Raw genomic sequence first — 20492 nt, forward strand, 5'->3', positions numbered from 1 at the left:
GTCTTCACTGCTATCACTCTTCAGTTTCTTGTTGTCTCTCAACTGAGGCCACTGGCTGCTCTGTTCTGTGACTCCATTGCAATATTAGGCCTCCTGTTTGTGACTGGGCAGAAGATCCCTGTGAGTTCTGCGCCATCTGCTTCCCTACCCCTCCCTTTCACATGAGTGTAAAGGGGGATCTGAGCAAAAACATGCATTTGATGTTAATGGGAGACAGGAGGTGCCCCTGCACAATTTTTTTCATGAAGTTGAATCTTACATGTGCCTTGAGGTTGGCATGAGGTAGGAGTGTGTACTGTGACTGCATGTCCTCTTCCAAGTTGTTTGTGTATGGTTTCAGAACAAAATGAGTTTAAGGTAACAAAAGGGAAATGGTGAGGGTAGAAGAGAGTGTGTCTGCCTTAGCTCCTCTGGGTATCACTGCATTGAGCAGAATAGTTTGGGAAGTGTTTTGAGGAGAGACAGAGATTTAGACCCTGGGTCTGTGTCTGTGCATGCAGACACACACACACGTGTATTCCTTCTGTAAGATTGTTGCTAGCCATTCCCTTCTCTTTAAAGGTGACTGGTAGGCTCTTGCATATGAGAATTGGCCTGTGGGTTGCTTGTTGAACAACTTTGGCTCAGAGTTTCAAGGGAACCCTTTATTTAGCAACCAAGGAAATAAAAGTAGAGCTCAAACTCTGAATTACTCTGTGGCATTGCATGTGAACCAAAATTAATGAGGAACCACAGTGCATCAGTGGCACTTGCCCTTAGGGAAGAATTTTGCTTTGAAGTGCTGTGGGAAGCAAATACCTACTGTTAGTAATATTGCAGTATCAATAAGCTGGACTCTTACCAATAAATAGACATATTCCTGGTCCAGAAAGGACCTGTTCAGATCAGTCATAATTGTAATAAAGGCTTGTTCTTCTCTCTTCGTATTTAATAGGAGAAGTAGCTGATGTAATGATGCTATTTAATAACATTGTTGATATAAGCATATTGCAGTTCTAGAAGTGACTGAATGTGGTGGGCTGTTAAGCCCGTGATTCTGTACGTTCGCCTTGTTCCCTCCTTAGCCTTGGCCACTCCCTCGGTTACTCCCTATTTGCTTCTGTACCCCAACCCCACCCAGGGACCGCCCCTGGGCCCCTGGCAAAACCACCCTGCACTCAGACCACGCTGTCTCTCTACCTCTGAACATAGTGGGGGCAAGATGTGATTAAAGCCATCTCAATCCCTCACGAGAGACCCTTCTCTACCTCCTTTACCACCACTGTGTTGTAATGCTGCTGGCTGCCAGAGCCACATTGTGGGGCTGTCCGAAATGGACTCCGGGATGTGGTTGATCACATGGCCCTAGGAAACCCTCGCTGAGCTTTCAGGCCACAGCAGCCTGCTAGGCAGAGTCCAGCGGTTACAACAAGTGGTGCACCAATGTGAGGCAATATGTGCCCTAAGGTCACTATCTCTTAAACATGGAATGGCTGCATGAGCCACCTTAAAAGGTGGTCTGCTCATTGTCTTTAGGCTCTGTCAGAATCAGGAAAATGAACAGCAGTGGCTATAAATGTATCTTCAACTTCTGTCATTCTTGCATTAAGCCAGTATTGAATGGGTTGTTTGTAACTGACGGTAATTAATAATACTATCACTTAGTGCTCTTAAAAATACACATTATTTGCATTACTCTATTTTTAAATTGGAGTGTAAAAAGAGAAAAATATTAAAGCTGCTGTTTTTTCTTTTCTCTTTTTCATCTTTCAGGTAGGGTACATAAGCAATGTGATAGCTGGTGGTGACAACTGTCTGGCCTTAGTAGACAAAAACGTAATGGGATATATTGCCAGTTTGCATGAGTTGGCTGCTACTGAGAGAAGGTTTTATTTCAAACTGAGCGAGATCAAATCTCAGGTCCTTAGACCTCTTTTAGGTTTAGGTAAGACCTTCTTTTAATGTTTTCCTTGATATTGTTTCCCCGAAGTTCCACAACAAATTTCTGTTATGCAGAATTTATAAGTAATATTTTGTCAAGATAAATCGGAAGTCTTGCTTTCTCCTCTGTTTGGATGAGGAGGTGAAGGACAGTTGCATTTAGACAGTGTACATTCTGTTACTATTTGCACTTTCCTGATGGTTTCACCCTAAATACCTTCGTTATGTGCACTGTGTTTAGTCTAAAACTGTTGAATTTCTGATTCTGAATAATGTAGCCATGAGGTGAAAGTGCTGATAAAACATCTAAACAGCACCATGTTGTGATTCTCTCTGTTAATGGGTGCTGCTCTTTCATAAGGTAAGCTAAATTGCTTTCTGGTCTGTTACAGATAATTTGGGCAATGCAAATACAATCCAGTTGTTGCAGGAAATGGCAAGCAGGTTCAGCAAGCTGTGCTATCTCATTGGTCAACATGGAGCTTCTTTAAGTAGCTTTCTTCATGGAGTAAAAGAAGCCAGGAGCTTGGCCATCCTGAAGCATTCCAGTCTCTTTTTGGATAGTTACACTGAGCAAGTATCCAATTCCCTCTCATCTTGAGTCTCTGCAGGCTTAATCTACTGACTGCAACAAGCCCTGAGTTAAGGGAAAGTAGGTCATAAGGAAAGCTGTGTAACTGTTGTATTGTTGTGATTTAGAAATATATGGAGAGTTTTACACAAACAAATACATTTTGTAGTGAGATGTATCTCCAGGTCTTCACCAGTGGAGCACATGGACAGCATCAGCTTCCCTTGTGTAAAACTCTGGGTACAGACTCTTCTTTGGTTGCTGCCTATAAGCCTAAATATTTATTACTTATTAAGAATCTTGTAGTATAATGTGATAGAATTACCTAGGCTGCTAATTAAAGCTACCTTTGGGGGTTTATTGTGGTTACAAAATGCTTTTTCAATAGTCATTAACTAAAGGTTGTCTTCCAGAAGGAAATTCTTCTGTCCTCGTATCTGCTAAACAGCTGTCATTGCACCTGTCACCCAAAAGCTGGAGCTGCTTTAGTACTCAGAATTAAGTCTCAATTTTCCTGGTTATTGTTTTTATTGGCTTAATGCTTTTGGGAGAGAAGATCTATGCAGTCAACCTGTTTTCTGTCTTTCCCCTCAGTAACTTGTAGTTTCTGGACAATTTTATTTAAATATGACAGAAGTCTCATCATACTTAATACCTACAGGTTTTTGTGAAAAATGGCTTAACAGAGAGTCTAAAAATGTCATATCTGAATGTAGCCTTGGTTACCAGATATCTGAAAATATCTAAGGAAACAAAATTTCAAGATTATCAACTTCAGTAGTTATCACTTTTGTTATGCAGGAGCATTTTGAATGGACAACTAGTTGCAGTTTCTTTGAACACAAGCACAACAAATAACATTTTTGCTGGGTCAGTGATGAACTTATGCTGTATCACCCTAAAAGAAGCTTTCATCTCTGTTTATCATATAGATTGTTCATAATTCTAAATATGTATTTTCTCATTTTCTTACATAGTCTTCAACTCCAATTTTTCTTGTAACCTGAATTTTCAGAATTGGTTCTCATTACTCAGAATAGAAAGTTTTAATTTCTTCTGCCTCAAAGACTGAAATATCTAATCTCTATTCTCATTACTGCTTGTCTTCTGCTCTGCTCTTTTGTTCCTAATGCCTGCATGTTTTTGTGTAATGCCATGAGCATCTCTCAAGGATCAGGCAGGCAACATAAGTATAATCTGTTAAATGGGCTAAGCAGAGACCTCTTCCCTTAGAGAAAGGTGTTGGGTTTTTTTCTTTTTTCTTTTTCTTTTTTTTTTAATGGTGATAGGGAGAAGTCAGAGGTAGAATGTTGAATAGCAGGAAAAGAGAAAATTCCTATCTTGAAATTTCCATCTTAACTATAATTAGAAGCTAGCAGTACTAAGTGGTTGGAACAGGTGGTTTATTCTGTACATGCCCAAATCAGAGAGAAACAAAAATAACATTAATGTAAGCCCTCTGCATTGTGCTAATGGCAGCAGAAATGTGGACTAGTGATGCATGTTCAGTGTTCATGTGGAAGGTGAATGCCAGGTGTTCAGTAACACTGTTGGTCAAGTACTATAAAACTTGTATAGTAAAAGATATTACAGATGTCATTATAAACTGTTGGACATTACAACAGTTGCTACTTTCAGGGATGTTTTCATTTTGTAACTGAAGATCTTTCTTCCCTATATTAGGTATTGTACTTCAGTAACAAACTTCCTCGTAATGGGAGGATTTATGCTCCTTGCAAAGCCAGCAATGTAAGCAAACCTTTACCATTTTTTGGACATTTTTATCAATTAACAAAGAACTGTAAATAATGGAGTTTGTATGTGTGTAGTAATGACCATGCAGAGACTTGGTCTCAGCATACTTGAGTACACTAATTCCTTTTCCTTCAGATGAAGAGAAAGTTACCTTAACTGTGATAAAAATTAAGGTTAAAATGCTGCTGAGTTCAGTTACTTCATCTTGAAGGTGGAGAAAGGAGGAAAAAAGCTTGTTACTGGAAATTCCTTCAAAGAAATAGAGAGTTCAGATAATTTTTTTTTTTGAAAACTTTAGTTAAATGAGGTTAAATATTTATTATTCAGTGTTAGTATTTATTCTTTCAAATGTTGCTGTCAAGAAAATACAGAAGAGAATTAGCTACAGTAGATAATGTGAATTCACTTCCATTTGAATTCTTTAAGTTTATGGAAGTGCTTTAAAATGATGCAAAAATAACATTTCTGCAAGTGCATCTTCTCTGCCTGTCAAGGTTTCTTTGCTCTATTTCATGCATAGATGCTGTAAATGGGAGGAAGGAATTGTATCTTAAGGCCTGAGACAGCACACTTGAGGTTTCTAGATCATAAAGCTTTTTTCTCATTTCAGTAGTATTTTTGTCTAGGAAATAAAGTAATGACGCTGGATCTCTCACCCTAGTGCTTTGAAGAAGTTGTTGCACTGAGGGTAATTTTTAATTTGTCTGTGGAATTGCTGCCTTTCCTTCCAAAATTACAAATTCTGTAATCTGGGAGTAATTCCATTAACATTTATGGACCACTTTGAATGCAGTGTAAACGATGATACTGGAAGTTCTTGGAAATGCACGTACCTAGGACGAAGAATATTCTGCACTCGAGGACCAGTGCCAAAGTCTAAATATAGAATCTTCCTGCAGAGAGGCACTGAGAATCTTTTTTCATTGGTCAGGATTTTTAGGGTGACTTAGAGGAAATCTTGGTTCAAGTATAAGCTTGTTTATAATTCATTCTGAAATCGCCCATGCTGAATTCATCACATCAGTTGTCACTGTTGGGTGTCACAGCTTCTCCTACTGCAACTGGGGTCTCACTAGGTGAATAACACTTCAGGGAAGAGATGATGTGCAAGTTTTGTCCTGTTCCTTGCAAGGGGAAGTTAAGAATATCTACTGCTAATAATGAACTTCCCCCCACTCCTTCCCTGAGGGATACTGTCTTTAGTAAATGGTTAATGGTGTCAGTCCATCTTTTATGGATGTTCAGCAGCATGAATGCATTAGGTATAGTCCTGACTTTAAAAAAGTGCTAGCTTCAATGGAAGTCTCCATAGTTGGCAGGTTTTTGAGCATGTCCTCTAAAAGAGTAGACAGGTTGTACTGAGTGTTGTTTGTTATTGTTTGGTGCTTTTCAACTGAGAAACTTCCATATGAGGATCTCAAAATTAAAAATAGCAAGCTGTCCAGGGCCATAAATTTAAAACTGGGAAAAACAGTCTTCTCTCTTCTTTATTCCTAAGGCTTGTTCAATAACAGACTTCTTAAATATCATTAGCAGAGCAGGACAAGGTACAGTATTTTGTGTGAGATAACATCTCAGTAACCATGTAGTGTTCTTAGGGAGCCTTCTGTGACCTCTGATCTGTTTTGCTGTCCCTGGGGCCTGCTCTCTCAGCTTCACCTGATTCTTGCAGCTTGTGGTTTAAATGCTTCCCAGCTGGATGTGTTTCAATGCATGTGTCATATGTGCCAGCACCAGTGAGCACACACATATGGCGAAGGAGAGGGAAAAATAGGTGTGCTTTCCTTTTAATGAAGAAATCCTGGATTTGTGTGCTAATGTACTGTCTTCAGAATCATTTCCCTCTTCTTCTCTGAACTAGATTAGTTCTCCCTCTTGGAAATCAGACTGAGGATTGAACAGATTTCCTGCCTTTCTCTGAGGTAGGATGTAATCTTTGTAGTTAGGGGAAGAACTGGTCTGTTGCCTTGAACAACAGGAGGGGGAAGAAATTATTTCAGTATATTTAGGGAAGTGCATTAGAGCAAAGCTAAGATTCTTTCAGGCCTTCTTGTATAAATCAACAGTGTTAGAAACTTATTACTTCAAAAGCAGTGGGGAAGTCTTTCTACCTGTTTGTTCTTTACTAATCAAGTGGTAAAGAGGAAAAAGGCGATTGGTTACACTCCAAGTGAGCAACATAGTCAATTTTCTTCAGCCAGTTTGATGACTGAGCATATGAAATTAGAAGTAAAAAACAACTCTTGTGTTGCAGTTTTAGCTACATGTCTTTACTGCTGTACTTTCTCAAACTGCATTGTGAATAGATGAATAAGCAGCATGCATTTGCCCTTACAATTTGTATTGGTTTATGATAATCCAAAAAATTATCTGGGCTCATTTACATAAAACATCACTGATGTCTGTGTTTTTTCTTCTCTTGTCCCTCTGTTTCCCCATGGTCCCATCATTTAGAGACTTCTTGAGTAAAAACCAGGAGCTGTTACAGAAACTGTCTGAGAAGAATGAGGAAAACCTCCAGCTAGTGGAAGTTTTGAATGCTCTGTTTTTCATGCCATTTGGACGACTTCATAATTATGCCAGAACTTTGTTAAAGCTTGCCACATGTTTTGAAGTGGTAGGATGGCTTTTTTATCTATAGTTCAATAAATACACACATGAAACTTAAATCTTGGAAGTAACTGTGTGAAGCAAATGCCAGGTAATTAGAAACAGCTTATTCCTCAGAGGAGCTACCTCAAACTTGTATTTGCTGCAGGGAAGATAAAAAGATCTTGTAGATTTATTTGCACAATCTTACACCAGCTGCACAGAGCACATGACACGTAGAAACTTGTTACCCTGCCAGAGCTTGTTTGTGTGCCTCAGTGCTTAATTGCAGATATATTGTTTCGATGTTTGCCTGTTGCTTTTCAGTTTCATCTGGCGTCGTTGCTGTAGCTAACCCTTGCTGTAATACTCTACTAAAAACACTACATATATATTAGGTAGACTTTTACCACCCATTTAGATGTATATAATTGCTTTGTTTTGAGATAAAAGATGACTAAACAGGAATGGTAACTGCTTGTACATTTAGCCCAATATAGTAATTTAGAATATTGTTCCGGCAATTAGGAGCACTACTTCTAGTACAGCTTGTTAAGCTGCAAGAAGGTAGATCATGTAATTGTGTATTAATCATTCTCCTTGTAACATTCAGAGACCTTCTCGTGATTTTTAAAAACTCTCAGCACATGAACAGAACATGTCACCAAGAAAATAACTCTGTCTGCTTTGTTTAGTACCCAGACCAACTGTCATGCACTTAGTGCTGATTTAATGAAGCGAGCAGTTGTATTGCAGCTTGGTTGGTGGTGTTGGTACAGGCATTCAGAAACACCCTCAGCTCTGTCTTACCTTGTGCCCTACAGGCATCTCCAGAATACCAGAAGCTGCAGGATTCTAGTTCATGTTACGAGAGCCTTGCTGTCCATCTTAGCAGAAAAATTAAAGAAGCAGAATACACCCTTGGCTTCTGGAAGACCTTTCCTGGGAAAATGACGGTATAGTGACAACTGCCAGTCCATTAGCAGCTTGAATCTATTGCTCTTAGTGCCTGTGTCTATTACTAATGCTGCTGTCCCAGTTGCACTTGCTATTTTTTCCACTTGGTGTTGCTGTAGTACTCTTTACTTTAGAAAGGTTGGGCCTTTACTGTGAAAGACTAAAGCACCGACCTTACATCACAATCAGTGAGAAGTGAGATTGTGTCATTTTGCTTTTGACCCCTCCTGTAGGATTCCTTGCGGAAGCCGGAGCGGCGTTTGATCTGTGAGAGCAGCAATCGGGGGTTGTCTCTGCAGCATGCAGGAAGGTTCTCTGTGAACTGGTTCATCCTCTTCAACGATGCTCTGGTGCACGCTCAGGTAAGCCAGCTTGGAGCCAGGAACAAAACCTTTTCTCTGCTTCAAACAACATTACTTATTTTTCATACAGTGAAGTTTTTGCAGTGTAAAAATAAATCTGAAATTATGTGCCTTTTTAACATTTGATTACATTGCCCTGTGGCCGGCGTGGTTTCTGTTGGCTGTTTCTTGGATCAGGGTGGTAGAAAGAGTCCCTAATGCTCAATTTTTCCTTGTCCTCCAAGAAAGGGAAAAAAGAAACCATTTAGAAAAAAAACGGGGCAGGATTAATGGATCAGTAACCGCTGATGTTTCCCTTCTCCTTTCCTACAGTTCTCAACACACCATATTTTTCCCTTGTCCACACTGTGGGTAGAAGCTCTTTCAGAAGAAGCTGGTAACGTGTGAGTATTCTTGTGATGCTGAAATAGTCTAATATTTTGGGAGAGAAGATGAGCTTTTTGTAACCAATTATTGTGAATTTGGAATGGAATACAATGATTGCAGCACTGTCTACCCATTTTTCTTGTTTCAGAAAATGCTGTATTTCTAGGTCTTAAAAAAAATGGTGTAAACATTGGAAAGAATAAGGTGGTCGAGGGGGAAGCAAGTCTTCTTTGCTGCTGCTTCTTTTTATTGCTGACTTAAAGGGAATGCTAGCTGGGGTAGGGAAGAGAAGATACAATACTGATGCTTTAAGAAACCTTGGGTTTTCAGGATGGAATTTCACGGATTAAAATACTTTTCCCCCCATGTAGGAACGGGTTGAAGATTACAACACCAGAAGAACAGTTTGTTCTTGTTTCTTCAACACCACAGGAGAAGGTGGGCATATCTACGAATTTGACACTACTTCAGTGATGCCAATGAGGCTTTTTCCCCTACCTGTGAATCCAAACTGGGAGAAGGATTGCTGAGTATTTCCCAAGAATGAAGTGTTTCTGCAGCTGGGTGTGCAGGCTGGCTGTATATGGTGCCTGAGGGTAGCAGTGCTGCAGTGCACAGCACTGTGCTGAGCAGTGCCAGGGACAGGACTGTGCTTGCTGTAAAGGTGAGAGTCAGTACAAAGACAGGTGTTGGCTGAATTCTGTGATGAACCACTTTCTGTTTCAGACCAAGTGGCTGAGGGCAATAAGCCAAGCAGTGGATCAGGCCCTTAAAGGGACTTCTGACATGATTCTATATGGAGCTGGTGGGAATGTGCCAAGACAGGAACCTCCTATTTCTCGCAGTGCCAAATACACCTTCTACAAGGACCCTCGATTCAAGGATGCTGTTTATGATGGGAGGTGGCTTTCAGGAAAACCCCATGGAAGGTAAAAGCATTGGAATGGAGTGGTCGAAACCAAAATGAAGTGGTTGCGGTAACAATAAGTAGGCTCACTCACAGAAGGTATTTGGAAAGTGCAAAGTGAACTGATTAACTTACATATTGGCATGGGTTTGTATTTTTTTCCAGAGGGATCCTAAAATGGGCAGATGGACGAATGTACTCTGGGACTTTCCGGACTGGGCTGGAGGATGGGTAAGATATTCTCACTACTTGTGGAGCCGGGTAAGAAATACTTTTTGTTGTAGGAGAAAACAACAAAACCTTTTTAATTAATGGTTTTGCAGTCAATCTTACTGACCTTTCTTACAACATAGTGATGCACCTTCTCTAGTCTTTTCTTTGCTATATTTCTGGTAGAGCAAAGGTTCAGTAATCTAGCAAGGAAACAAAATCGTGAATTGAGACTTCAGGGTTTGGGTGCAAACTTAATGAGAGTATGTGATCTTGATGATGAAGGTAACTCTTACAGAGGAGACTGAAAGTAGGCTGAACGGAAGTTGTAGACATTATCATGTTATCTGGTGAAACAAATACAACCACTTGAAAATAACTCAATGTATTATGCAGCTTTGAACTAATCTGTGGATTTCATTGCTAAGAATCTACTTAGAGCACTGTTGAGGCTGAGAGATGAACTTATTTCCAAAGGCATTTTTATATGCATCTTGTGAGCAGACATGTCTGTGCTGGGCAGGATAAAAATATGTGGGGAGTCCTATTGGCTTCCAGATGTATTTTTAAAATAATGGGTTGGAGGGGAAATTGAAATGTGGTCTGATGGCAGACAGCTTTTAAAATTCCTCTTGGCTATTGGTATAATGTCAAACTATAAAACCAGATTAGAGCTTTGGTCATTTGTAACTAATCCTGGAGATTTTAGGGTTGTTGGAGATGGAAATGTTGCAAACAAAGCCCAACCAGAAGTAAATGCATTAGTATTTAGCTGTAATTGCTGACATTATCAAATGCGTGTACTTGTATTTCAGCATGCGTGTTATAGTCTCAGCACTTAACAGTAGTGTCTTGTTGGTTGGACATGCCCTCCAGAGAACCTTCAGAACTGGATTTTAATCTCCTCAGGAGATTAAAGTCAATAAATACAGCTGTGTATCTCATCCTTTTCAGGCATGCTGAAATTGTGAATAATTCCTTTACACTAAGCATAACTGGAAGCTAGCATCTTTTAAAAAAATCTTTTCTGTAGCAATACATGTCCTCATCTTTCCCTGGAAGAGAGTGTACTTGAGTTATCAAGAGGTGAAGAAAATAATAAAGGTAGAAGCAGTCTTAAGATTTGAGAAGGCTTATGGCCTGAGAAAAATGCTGCAATGTGGTGGCGAGAGGAGTGCTTACAACATGTCACAATCAAACAGGAGAGAGCAGTATGGACTAAATTGACCTAGTGATGCTGGAATACTTGCTTTCTCTTATAAAAAATATCATCTGTGACTGCTGTAGTTAGAGATGCACTGAAAAGGAGAGAGAGCATTCTGATTTTAGAATGGCTCTGTGATGTGTATCTGCTCCGTTAATGAAACGTACCGGTGTTACAGCTGCTTGTGTTCCATCTCTGCACTGGCAGGTATGGTGAATACAGAGTACCTAACAAAGCACTGAATAAAGAGGACCATTACGTGGGATACTGGAAGGAAGGCAAAATGTGTGGGCATGGAGTGTACAGGTAACATGTGGCACATGTGCTACTGTCATTGCAGAAGGGAGAGCAGGGCTGATGCTCTGACCAAGGCTCTGCGTGTAGCTTTGTTACATTGCAGACTTGTGGTTAGCGTGGCTTATTTTCTGCTGTGCTCACAATGCAACTTGTACAGTGGTCTGTTATTAATGTCTGTTCTAATGTTGCTGCCACCTTGCATTAAGAGAGGATTCTTTATTCTGAGAGATAAATATCACCTCTAATGGCCTTGCTTGTTGGGCAGAGGATGGCTTTAAAACAACAAAGCATCCAAAGACTTGTATTAAAGGATCGCTTTTATCCCAAACAGACTTCAGCTGTAGTTGCTGCTTGGTGTGGTTGTAATGCAATTCCTAGAAGGAAAAAGAGAGGGTTGATCTGTTTGGGGGAAGCACCCAACAAAACAAAACCAATCAAAAACTCCAAAACCAGCCCCACAACAGAGCAGTCGATGACAGGACTCTTACTTGTTCTTTTGTTGTTGTTGCTGTTCCAGCTATGCTACTGGTGAGGTGTATGAAGGGTGTTTCCAGGATAACATGCGGCACGGGCACGGGCTGCTGCGCAGTGGGAAGCTGACCTCTTCTTCTCCTAGTATGTTCATTGGACAGTGGATAATGGACAAGAAGAGTGGTTATGGAGTTTTTGATGATATCACAAGGTAATGCTTCCACAAATCCTTAAAACTCAGATATGACATGCAATTGCAAAAAGAGTAGGAAAGGATTTGATTTGTTAGTACCAGTAATAGTGCATGTCTCTTTTTTTCTTCTTTATTGCTGGGCTTTCTCAGTTGATGATATAAAGAATTTGGTCTGAGAACTGCTGTTTGGTGCTGCTTCTGGAGTGAATGGTGGAGGGATTGTACTGGTTTTTTCTGTCTTGCTTTTCTGTCCTACTCCTGCCTGAAAACTAGCTCTGAATATGGTGTCTTGTTGAGGTGTTGTGTTGTGCATATGCTGAAAGTGTTATGAATGTCATGTGAGTATTCTTTTATCTCAGGCTGTAGGACTGGGTTGTTCAGTGGCAGATAATGGTGCTCATTAATTTCAACTGATGCTCAGGTTTTCCATTGGCTTACTCTGCCAATGTAGTGGAGGGAAAATGCTTTCTCTCAGGGCAGATTACTGAAAAGATGGTCTCAGAAACAGACTTGCACTAAATGAACCCTGAGCACAGATCAATACAGTCTGTCTTTCAGTCACCAACTTATTGATTGTTTTTCTGGAAAGAGCTTTTGGTGAAAGCCCAAGGAACTGTTGTTGTTTAACTGATTGTCCACTTCAAAAGCCAAGCAGGCAAAAGTCTGGTGGGTTAAGGGGGGATGTTTTTCTGAAACATGAGCTGTTGTAACATCTCTAGTATTTCTGGGTGTCAGTTTTGCATCTAGTCTTGCTCAGTGGTGGTGGTTGTTCTTACACTGTAGTGCCATGATGTCTTTGCATATTTTGCTTAGTCATTTATTTACCTAGGACAAACTAAAGAGATATCAGCTTTTCTTGCAAATCCTCTCACCTCCAGAATTTGTAAATGCAGCAGCAGTTCATGGTGAGGGAAGAGTGTGGCATTTGCTTTTTACTCCAGAGCTACTCACACATGAGAGTGCTACCCTGATGTAGTTTTGTTTCTAGTCTTGGGGAGGTTGTGTGTGTATCTTTGTGTCCTCAGGATTTTTTTCTGCACTTATTCTGCAGCCCAGACAAATAAGGAGTAGCTGCAGACACTATTGCCTGCTGTCATTGTTGCAAAACAATTATTTGAACAAGTGGGACTTGGAGTTTCCATCCTGGTAACTGAGCGTGTGGAATCTCTCTCCAAGGGGCCTTCAGCCAGCAGAGGCCCCTGTAGTTGGCAGGATGAACCAGACCAGCTTCCTGACACCTTATGGGGCCAGTCAGCTGGGAGAGACCCCTGAGCTTAGTTTAATGGTTGGGCTTACTCTGTTTATTATAAACATAATTTTTCCTGGGTACATTTCAAGGAAAATGCTTGGTAACAAGCAGAATTGTATCAAATCAATCACTAGTTTCCCTCTAAAAGCAGAAAAAAAGGCCTTGACAAGTTAGTAGTTTATTAATTGCATGGTGAAAACATTGCATTCTCTTTCAGAACAACTGTAAAAATAGGCTGTTTCAAAATATTTGGGACTTGCACTAAGTTTCGAACAACTCTAGCCTGACTTCTGTGTGCTTACATACAGAAAAAAAAAGTATTTTAAATAGTCTGAAAGAATCTGAGGTTTGTGAGCAATTTTTTAATTAAAATTTTTTTATATCATGACCTTTGTTAGGCTGTTATACAGAAACTTTCTGCAATATGATGTGTTTCCTTACAATTTTTGCGCTCTAATATTTCAAAAATGTCATGTATGAATTTCTAAGTCTCCCTCCTATTCCCCAAGAAGAACAGCTTGGTTTCTTTTTATTTATTATTCTTTCAGTTTGAGTCATCTGACTTTAGGTAAAAGAAATAAAAAACTTTGGCAAAACAAAAGCCTACTGCTCAGGTTCCTTGGGGTGTGCACTGGGCTTAACAGGGCTTCAACACCGTTTCAGCTCATCAGCTTGCTTGGATATGGCCAATTTGAAATATGAATTGTGAAAGTTCACTATAATTTATTTGTATCAAAAAGAGTCTCTGTTTCCATGGAGCTGGTGAAACTCAACTGCCAGACCCAAAGCAAGTGCTCTATGACTCTCTTCTGATGGTTTCTGTAATGGTTAAATGGGGCTGTAAAGCCAAAGAAGGACTATAAATGTACTATTTAGACTCTGTCCTACTTCATTTTTCTTCAGAGGAGAAAAGTACATGGGAATGTGGCAAGATGATGTTTGCCAAGGCAATGGTGTTGTGGTTACTCAGTTTGGACTGTATTATGAAGGAGCCTTCAGCACCAACAAAATGATGGTGAGTTGGACACTGGACCCTGGGCTGTAGGGACTTTACCTTTAAGTGTGGCAGCTTTCTGAGGCAGATGAGTGTGTGTTAGGCTGTGTAAAGCTTCTGTTCTTCTAATCTTCTGTTGTCCATGCTTTTAGAACTGCCTTTATAATCCCTGCTCTGTTTTACCTAGGACTACTTCAGAAACAGCTTAAAATTGCTACTTGCTAAGAATTAGTAACGGGTTTTTCTAAAGCACATCTTTAGGTCTGTGGTCTGGCCTTCTGTTATAATTACTGCTTTGTGTTCTTTATGATTCTTTTTGTAGGGGACTGGAATTTTGCTTTCTGAGGATGATACAGTCTATGAGGGGGAATTTTCAGATAACTGGACTCTGAGTGGAAAGGTCAGTATTACAGTTGTCACTTGTAAACTGTTACCATCTAAAATAATTTAAAGGCTGTAATTTGTTTCCAGACGGATTTCAGTTAAATTTTTAATTATCTTTTCTCAAGGGAACACTGACCTTACCAAATGGAGATTATATTGAAGGTCTCTTCAGTGGAGAGTGGGGATCTGGAATAAAAATCACAGGAACCTACTTCAAACCTAGTTTGTATGAGAATGAGAAGGACAAGCCTAAAGCACTGTGAGTGTTGAATAAGAAGTAATTTCTCATATGGTTCAGTAATACTTAGGAACAGAACTGTTGTCTTTTTTCAAAGGCCAGTTAAAAGTATTTCTTCCAAAGAAACAGTGAGGTTTTGAAAACATTCCTCTTTATTGTTGCTCAGGAAATGAAATAAGATAAACATATTTTTATAGTTATTCTTGCTTTAATTGCTACTTGAATATTCAAATAGTGGCATGAAATTACAGGGCAGCTGATGTGCTGCTACTGTGCTGTAGCAGTCTGAAATTTTTTTTGTTTATATTGGAGCTGACTGTTAGAACCTGAGTTCACAGCTGCTGCTGGCTTCTGAGCTCCTGAGAAAGACTAAATTGTATTAGGATGGTTAAGTTAATCACAGACCTCTCTGCCTTCTGCCAGTTACTTTGTTAGCAACTTAATGAATTGTGTCATTTATTAATGCCAGTGGGGATATATTTGGACAGAATTGATTAGATCCTACACCTTTTCCAAGCGGTGTGTAAGAAAATATGAAGTTGCTGAATTGCAAAAGAGCATTTTAATAACTTGGCGAAGATCTCTTTGAAAAGCATCCATAAACCCCTCTGTATAGCAAATGCATTAGGGCAATTTGCCTAATTATTTCTGGGGGAAAAAACCAAAACATGTTTAACTGATACATCTTTGAGTAGAAGAAACCTAAGTAAATTTAAAGAGGTGATGGTGAGATGTTGGTATTTGGTAGCACCACGTACTGCTTTAGCAATTGCTGTATGGGATTCAATATCTTGGAAGCGTGCTCTCGTATTTCAGATTAAAATGGGAAACACGGCTCTAATATTTTTACGTCGATTACTTCTCAGTAGGCTTCCTGAAGCTTTCACTGGTAATTTCTTTTGACAGTGCTGACACCTACAACAGCATTCAAGTTAAGCAGGGCCTCCCTGCTGAACTGAACACTTGCAGCCTTCACAGCTGTCTGCTTTTTACCCCAGTAGGGAGTCCATGAATAAATGTATGTACATATTTTTGAGGATTGCTTGTGAAATAAGGGTTTCAGCTACCCTTTTCCACCTGTCTTCAAGTTGAAAATCTTCTGGTATAATTTCTGAAGAGACTTAGGGCCTACTTTTCCTGCTTTGTGAAACAGGCAGCATGGGGAAATACTTGTGTTGTTAGTTCTCATCTCAAATGTGCTGGAAGAAATATTAATGAAAGGTCTGACATTATCTGACACTTGATTTAAATCAAGATAGAACTGTTAACCCTGACAGCAATTATTTGTTTTGAGAAAGCTTTTCAAAGCCCTAAGCTTCAATATATGTCTGAGATATCTTTATCTATATATATTTATGGGAAGAAGAGCTCATGGTTTTCTTCTGGCTATAGATAATCCCTGAGCATTGTCTGGCAGTGAAAGGATGCCTGAGCTGGTTTTGCTCTCTACCACCACATCCCTAACATGTCATGCAATGTTATCTGCACATGCTGCTTCAGGGTCAGAAGCTGTGTATCCATCCTTGATATTTATGTGGGTAGCTGTCCTAGTTGTGCTTTCCAGGATAGTGAGATACTTGGGACTTACTTACACTGTGTCCTTGCTACATGAACGTGTCCTGAGACTTCTCAATGAATACCAGTGGTGAAGATAAGCACCAGTCCTTTGTTGTACCATTTCCTGGAAGGCTGCAAGAAAGAGTAAAACTAATAAGGTTCATAGCTGTTCTCTCATGTAGGTATTAATAGTAGGCTCTAGCTTTATTCTTAGTGATGAAACTTGGTTCACAGTAGAGACTGTTAAGTATATCAGCTTTTGGTAAAACAGTGTGAGAGATAAAATTGACATTAGCCATGGGTGGTTTTCAAGCTGAATGTGTTGCTTCATTGCTATTTGATTTTAACAGACCCACTCGTCATTTTATTAGGCGGAAACTTGGGATCCTGGCAGTGTCTCCTGATGAGAAATGGAGGGCAGTATTTGAAGAATGCTGGAACCAGCTTGGTTGTGAGAGCCCTGGCCAGGGGGACAGATGGAAGGCTTGGGACAACATTGCGGTGGCTCTGACCACCAACCGACGGCAGCACAAAGACAGGTTGGCTCCTGAGAATGTATCAGCAAGCAAAGCAGGGTTGCACTCTGCTCTAAACTAGAAACTCTGCTGTAAAGGTTTAGTTAAAACAACAGCAAACTCCAAGCGAAATCATAACGTTACAACTCTGCACTACAAACCGTTTCAGAGACATACTGATGTTTAGAACTAGTTCAGTTGTTAATGTCGGGGGTTTGTTCCCTATTGTATGTCTCAACCTGTACAACGTCTTTGTCTTTTTAAACTGCAGCCTGGAATTACTGAGCCGCTCACATACTCAGACACTGGAAAGTTTGGAGTTCATTCCACAACACATTGGTGCCTTCACCCTGGAAAAATACGAAAATATAAAAAAATACTTGATAAAGGTATTGTGACTGAAATGCTCACATAGTAAGGCATGGCAAGGCATGACATCAAGTTCACTTTGTAATAGCTTTCCTAACTATTTCCATAATTGCACTCTTGTAATCCATAGTTCATGCTTGCTCATCACTTCTTAATACATTGGAGTCCACAACTAAGACTAAAATCATTGACTACCTAATAAATGCTCTCTTAAAGTCAGTTTCTGTTCAGTTACTGTTTTCATTCTTCTACATTGGATCCCAGTAAAGCATATTGAAATACTTGCTAATTTTTGCATGTTAATTTTAAGACTACTGGACAGATGACTAGTCCAAGTAGTAGCACAAATTCTTGTACTGTCTTGACTCCTGTATTTAGCTGACACATAAATTTTATAATCCAAGTGGAAATTTATTAAATATAACTCATTTTTGAGCTATTTGTAATATTTTTTGAAAGCCTGTTGTTGGATCTCTGACCCATATCTCTTGAATTCTGTTTTTTTAAATTTGTCTACCATTGGCCTATTTGACTGGCCAATTAATATCCTTTGTCTCAGGCTTGTGATACTCCTCTCCATCCCTTGGGCAAGCTGGTGGAAACACTGGTAGCTGTCTACAGAATGACCTATGTTGGAGTAGGAGCAAATCGACGATTACTGCAGGAGGCTGTCAGAGAGATCAAGTCCTACCTCAAACGCATCTTCCAGCTGGTCAGGTACCGAGACTCATTTTCACGTCAAACTACTGCTGAATTCATTAAAGCTGGCTCACCTATTGAAGCTGTCTCGTGTTGTACAGTTCAAAGGTGCTGGCATTGTGACTTGGTTTTGGGGGTTGCTTGTATTTTCCTAATCTTTTTAAGGAGTCTTGAATATTTTGTCAAAAATGGAAAAATGAAACTCTTCACACCTAGTGTGTTACATCCTACATCGTACTTCAAAATGTGGCTGTAAGCAGCGCATCTGGAATGCAGATTTACGATGTAGTGTCTCTGAATATTGGCAGTGTGCAAAGACAGTGTTCAAAGGGTGTAGAACACTAGTGAGGATGGGGAATCCCAGGGTATTCAATAATGGTTTTACCCATATGGCATTTAAAGTTCTTACCAAAGTGGATGAACAATCTTCCTATGAAGAGCTGGCTTAGATTCTTGAGAATAATTACAGCTTTAATTGTGTCCTGCCAATCTGAAAGCAGAAATACTCCAAATTACTAACAGATAATCTTCCCTCTGTCTGGAGGGAAGTGATGTTAATGGAGGAAAGGTGTCCTTGGCATTGGAGGGGTTGGCCTTCCTAAGTTTTCTTGCAGGGAGCTGGTACTGTGTGTTAGCTGTGCTGTCTTAGCCCACCATATATTATTTCTGCTGATGTTTTTCTCTCCAGTCTTGCCCTAGTGCTGAGATTTGTGGGAACTTGTCGAAGTGACCTCAAATACTGTTACGTGTGTTGCTGTTTAGGTTCTTGTTTCCTGATCTCCCGGAAGAGGGCAGCACAATTCCATTTCTGGCAACGGAGACAAAAGGACGGCGATCATTTTGCAGTGGGAAATCTGATTCCAGATCAGAATCTCCTGAGCCAGGGTACATAAAGGAAAAACAAATTAAAACTAACAAAGCCTTTATTTTATTTGTTGAATTTTTTTTTCCTTGGGTGGGGGAAGAAAGCTAAACACACATTCAACTGATGGATATAAGCAGTGGGTTTTTTTCCCTTTGATTCTGATGACAGATTCTGATAAGCAAACTTCCATGTTATGGTTGGAATAAGCATTTCATGCTTGTTCCATGCAATGGTTCTTTACTTAAAATTTGCTTTTGTCTGTTATGGGTAAGCAAGTTAAGGCTTGGGCCTGGGCTTCAGAAAAGTATTTGGGATAAGAGCACTGGAAGTAATTTATAATCTTTTCCTATCAGAGTTGCTATTTGATGGATTTGTACTTACATTTTTACTCTTATCCCTTGTAGAATAGGCTTGTGCTACAGGAAAGATTTGTTCCAATGATTTTAATTCAATTTTTATAGATAATTAGGTTTTTAATGCCTTCCACTGCAAGCCATCCCCTCTATTTTTTTGTTGCAGCTATGTGGTAACCAGTTTTGGCTTGCTGCTCCCTGTATTACTGCCACGCCTCTATCCTCCTCTGTTTATGTTGTATGCCTTGGACAACGAGCGTGAGGAGGACGTTTACTGGGAATGTGTTTTACGTCTAAACAAACAAACTGATATGGCTCTTCTTAGTTTTCTTGGAGTGCAAGCGTGAGTATGCTGCAGCAGTAAAACAGAAACTGGCAAAGGTTATGGCATGTAATTAGATACAGCAACTAAAACAAGCCCCCAATTTTCTAAAGTATTTTCTCTGATTAAAATGCATCTAAACATGTCTTCAAGCTAATTAGAAGGGTTGAGAGAGTGAATCAAACCTTCCCTCTTCCAAAATGGGGAGGTGGAAGGGATGGGAAGGAGGTAAAGATTGATGTTGCTACAAAATCAGAGTGAGGCATTTCAAATTAGAGTTTTCTGGCTTCTTGTGGGAGGTGTAGTTGATTCTGTAGGAAGGGCTGTTGTGTCTGAGAACATGACTTCATTTCTATAATGCAAAAAATACTTTATGACTATGTTCTCTCAGTGGACTGTGTTGGGTTTCTTGCAGGAAATTTTGGCCAGGAGCTGTGTCCATCCTTGGAGAGAGTAGAAAGGTATGTTCATTGGGTCTTGTTTACATGTTTTGCCCAGTGCTTCTTTCAAGAAGCTGAAATCATGAAGAAGTGATGAAAGAATTTTTGACCAGGCTTTTTGCTTAAGATATGCTATGTTATTATATTGCCTTAAAGTTTGCCTACTACTTAAATGCTGCATTAATGACTTAGCAGGGGCATTGGAGTCGGTGATCTCCAGGGATCCCTTCCAACCCCAACCATTCCGTGATTTCTTACAGTGGCCATCAGTCCGGCTTTGTCACTCTCTGTCTGACTTGGTAGTGAATTCAAGAGACCTTTGCTTGGTCTCCAGTTAGGAAAGTGTGAGAATAAAAGTCTAGCAAGGAAATTTTCAAGCTGCTTAATTAAGAGGGTTATATCATTATAATACTTTGTGATTAGGAAAAACGTATAGTTTACATTCTTAATCATTGTCTTGTTGAAAGAGTCTCAACACTGAACAGTGGGAGTGCTGAACCTGCCTGATAAATCTTACCATGATTACACAGGTATCATCAAACACAAAAGACGCCTGCTTTGCCTCTGCTGTTGAATGTTTACAGCAAATCAGGTAATTCTCTGCAATCTGTCTTTCAGTGTTTTATTGTTCCTGGTATAGTAGTAGCTAGTATACTTGACTGGGATCCTTTACATGTCACCTTTTTTGTTCACCTTTATAAGAAA

General features: G+C 39.8%; 1 protein-coding gene across 4 annotated transcripts in view; it reads left to right on the plus strand.

The window, feature by feature from the left end:
- ALS2 (alsin Rho guanine nucleotide exchange factor ALS2) overlaps positions 1-20492 on the plus strand; it is a 37632-nt gene that overhangs the window by 14021 nt on the left and 3119 nt on the right. For 2 of the 4 annotated variants that reach the window (XM_039555244.1, XM_010406611.4), the window contains exons 10-31: positions 1753-1924; positions 2313-2493; positions 4175-4240; positions 6701-6863; positions 7660-7791; positions 8026-8154; positions 8467-8537; positions 8892-8958; positions 9247-9449; positions 9593-9658; positions 11049-11147; positions 11656-11820; positions 13955-14066; positions 14368-14445; positions 14555-14688; positions 16575-16763; positions 17011-17128; positions 17668-17825; positions 18570-18692; positions 19192-19368; positions 19763-19808; positions 20318-20379. In XM_039555244.1, the coding sequence (XP_039411178.1) occupies positions 1753-1924; positions 2313-2493; positions 4175-4240; positions 6701-6863; positions 7660-7791; positions 8026-8154; positions 8467-8537; positions 8892-8958; positions 9247-9449; positions 9593-9658; positions 11049-11147; positions 11656-11820; positions 13955-14066; positions 14368-14445; positions 14555-14688; positions 16575-16763; positions 17011-17128; positions 17668-17825; positions 18570-18692; positions 19192-19368; positions 19763-19808; positions 20318-20379 (2711 nt within the window). The remainder of the gene's footprint in view (positions 1-1752; positions 1925-2312; positions 2494-4174; positions 4241-6700; positions 6864-7659; positions 7792-8025; positions 8155-8466; positions 8538-8891; positions 8959-9246; positions 9450-9592; positions 9659-11048; positions 11148-11655; positions 11821-13954; positions 14067-14367; positions 14446-14554; positions 14689-16574; positions 16764-17010; positions 17129-17667; positions 17826-18569; positions 18693-19191; positions 19369-19762; positions 19809-20317; positions 20380-20492) is intronic. The other 2 variants (XM_039555245.1, XM_039555246.1) reach the window with 2 other exon arrangements.

The sequence above is a fragment of the Corvus cornix genome, chromosome 7 (assembly GCF_000738735.6).
Source record: "Corvus cornix cornix isolate S_Up_H32 chromosome 7, ASM73873v5, whole genome shotgun sequence".
NCBI classification, from domain to species: domain Eukaryota; kingdom Metazoa; phylum Chordata; class Aves; order Passeriformes; family Corvidae; genus Corvus; species Corvus cornix.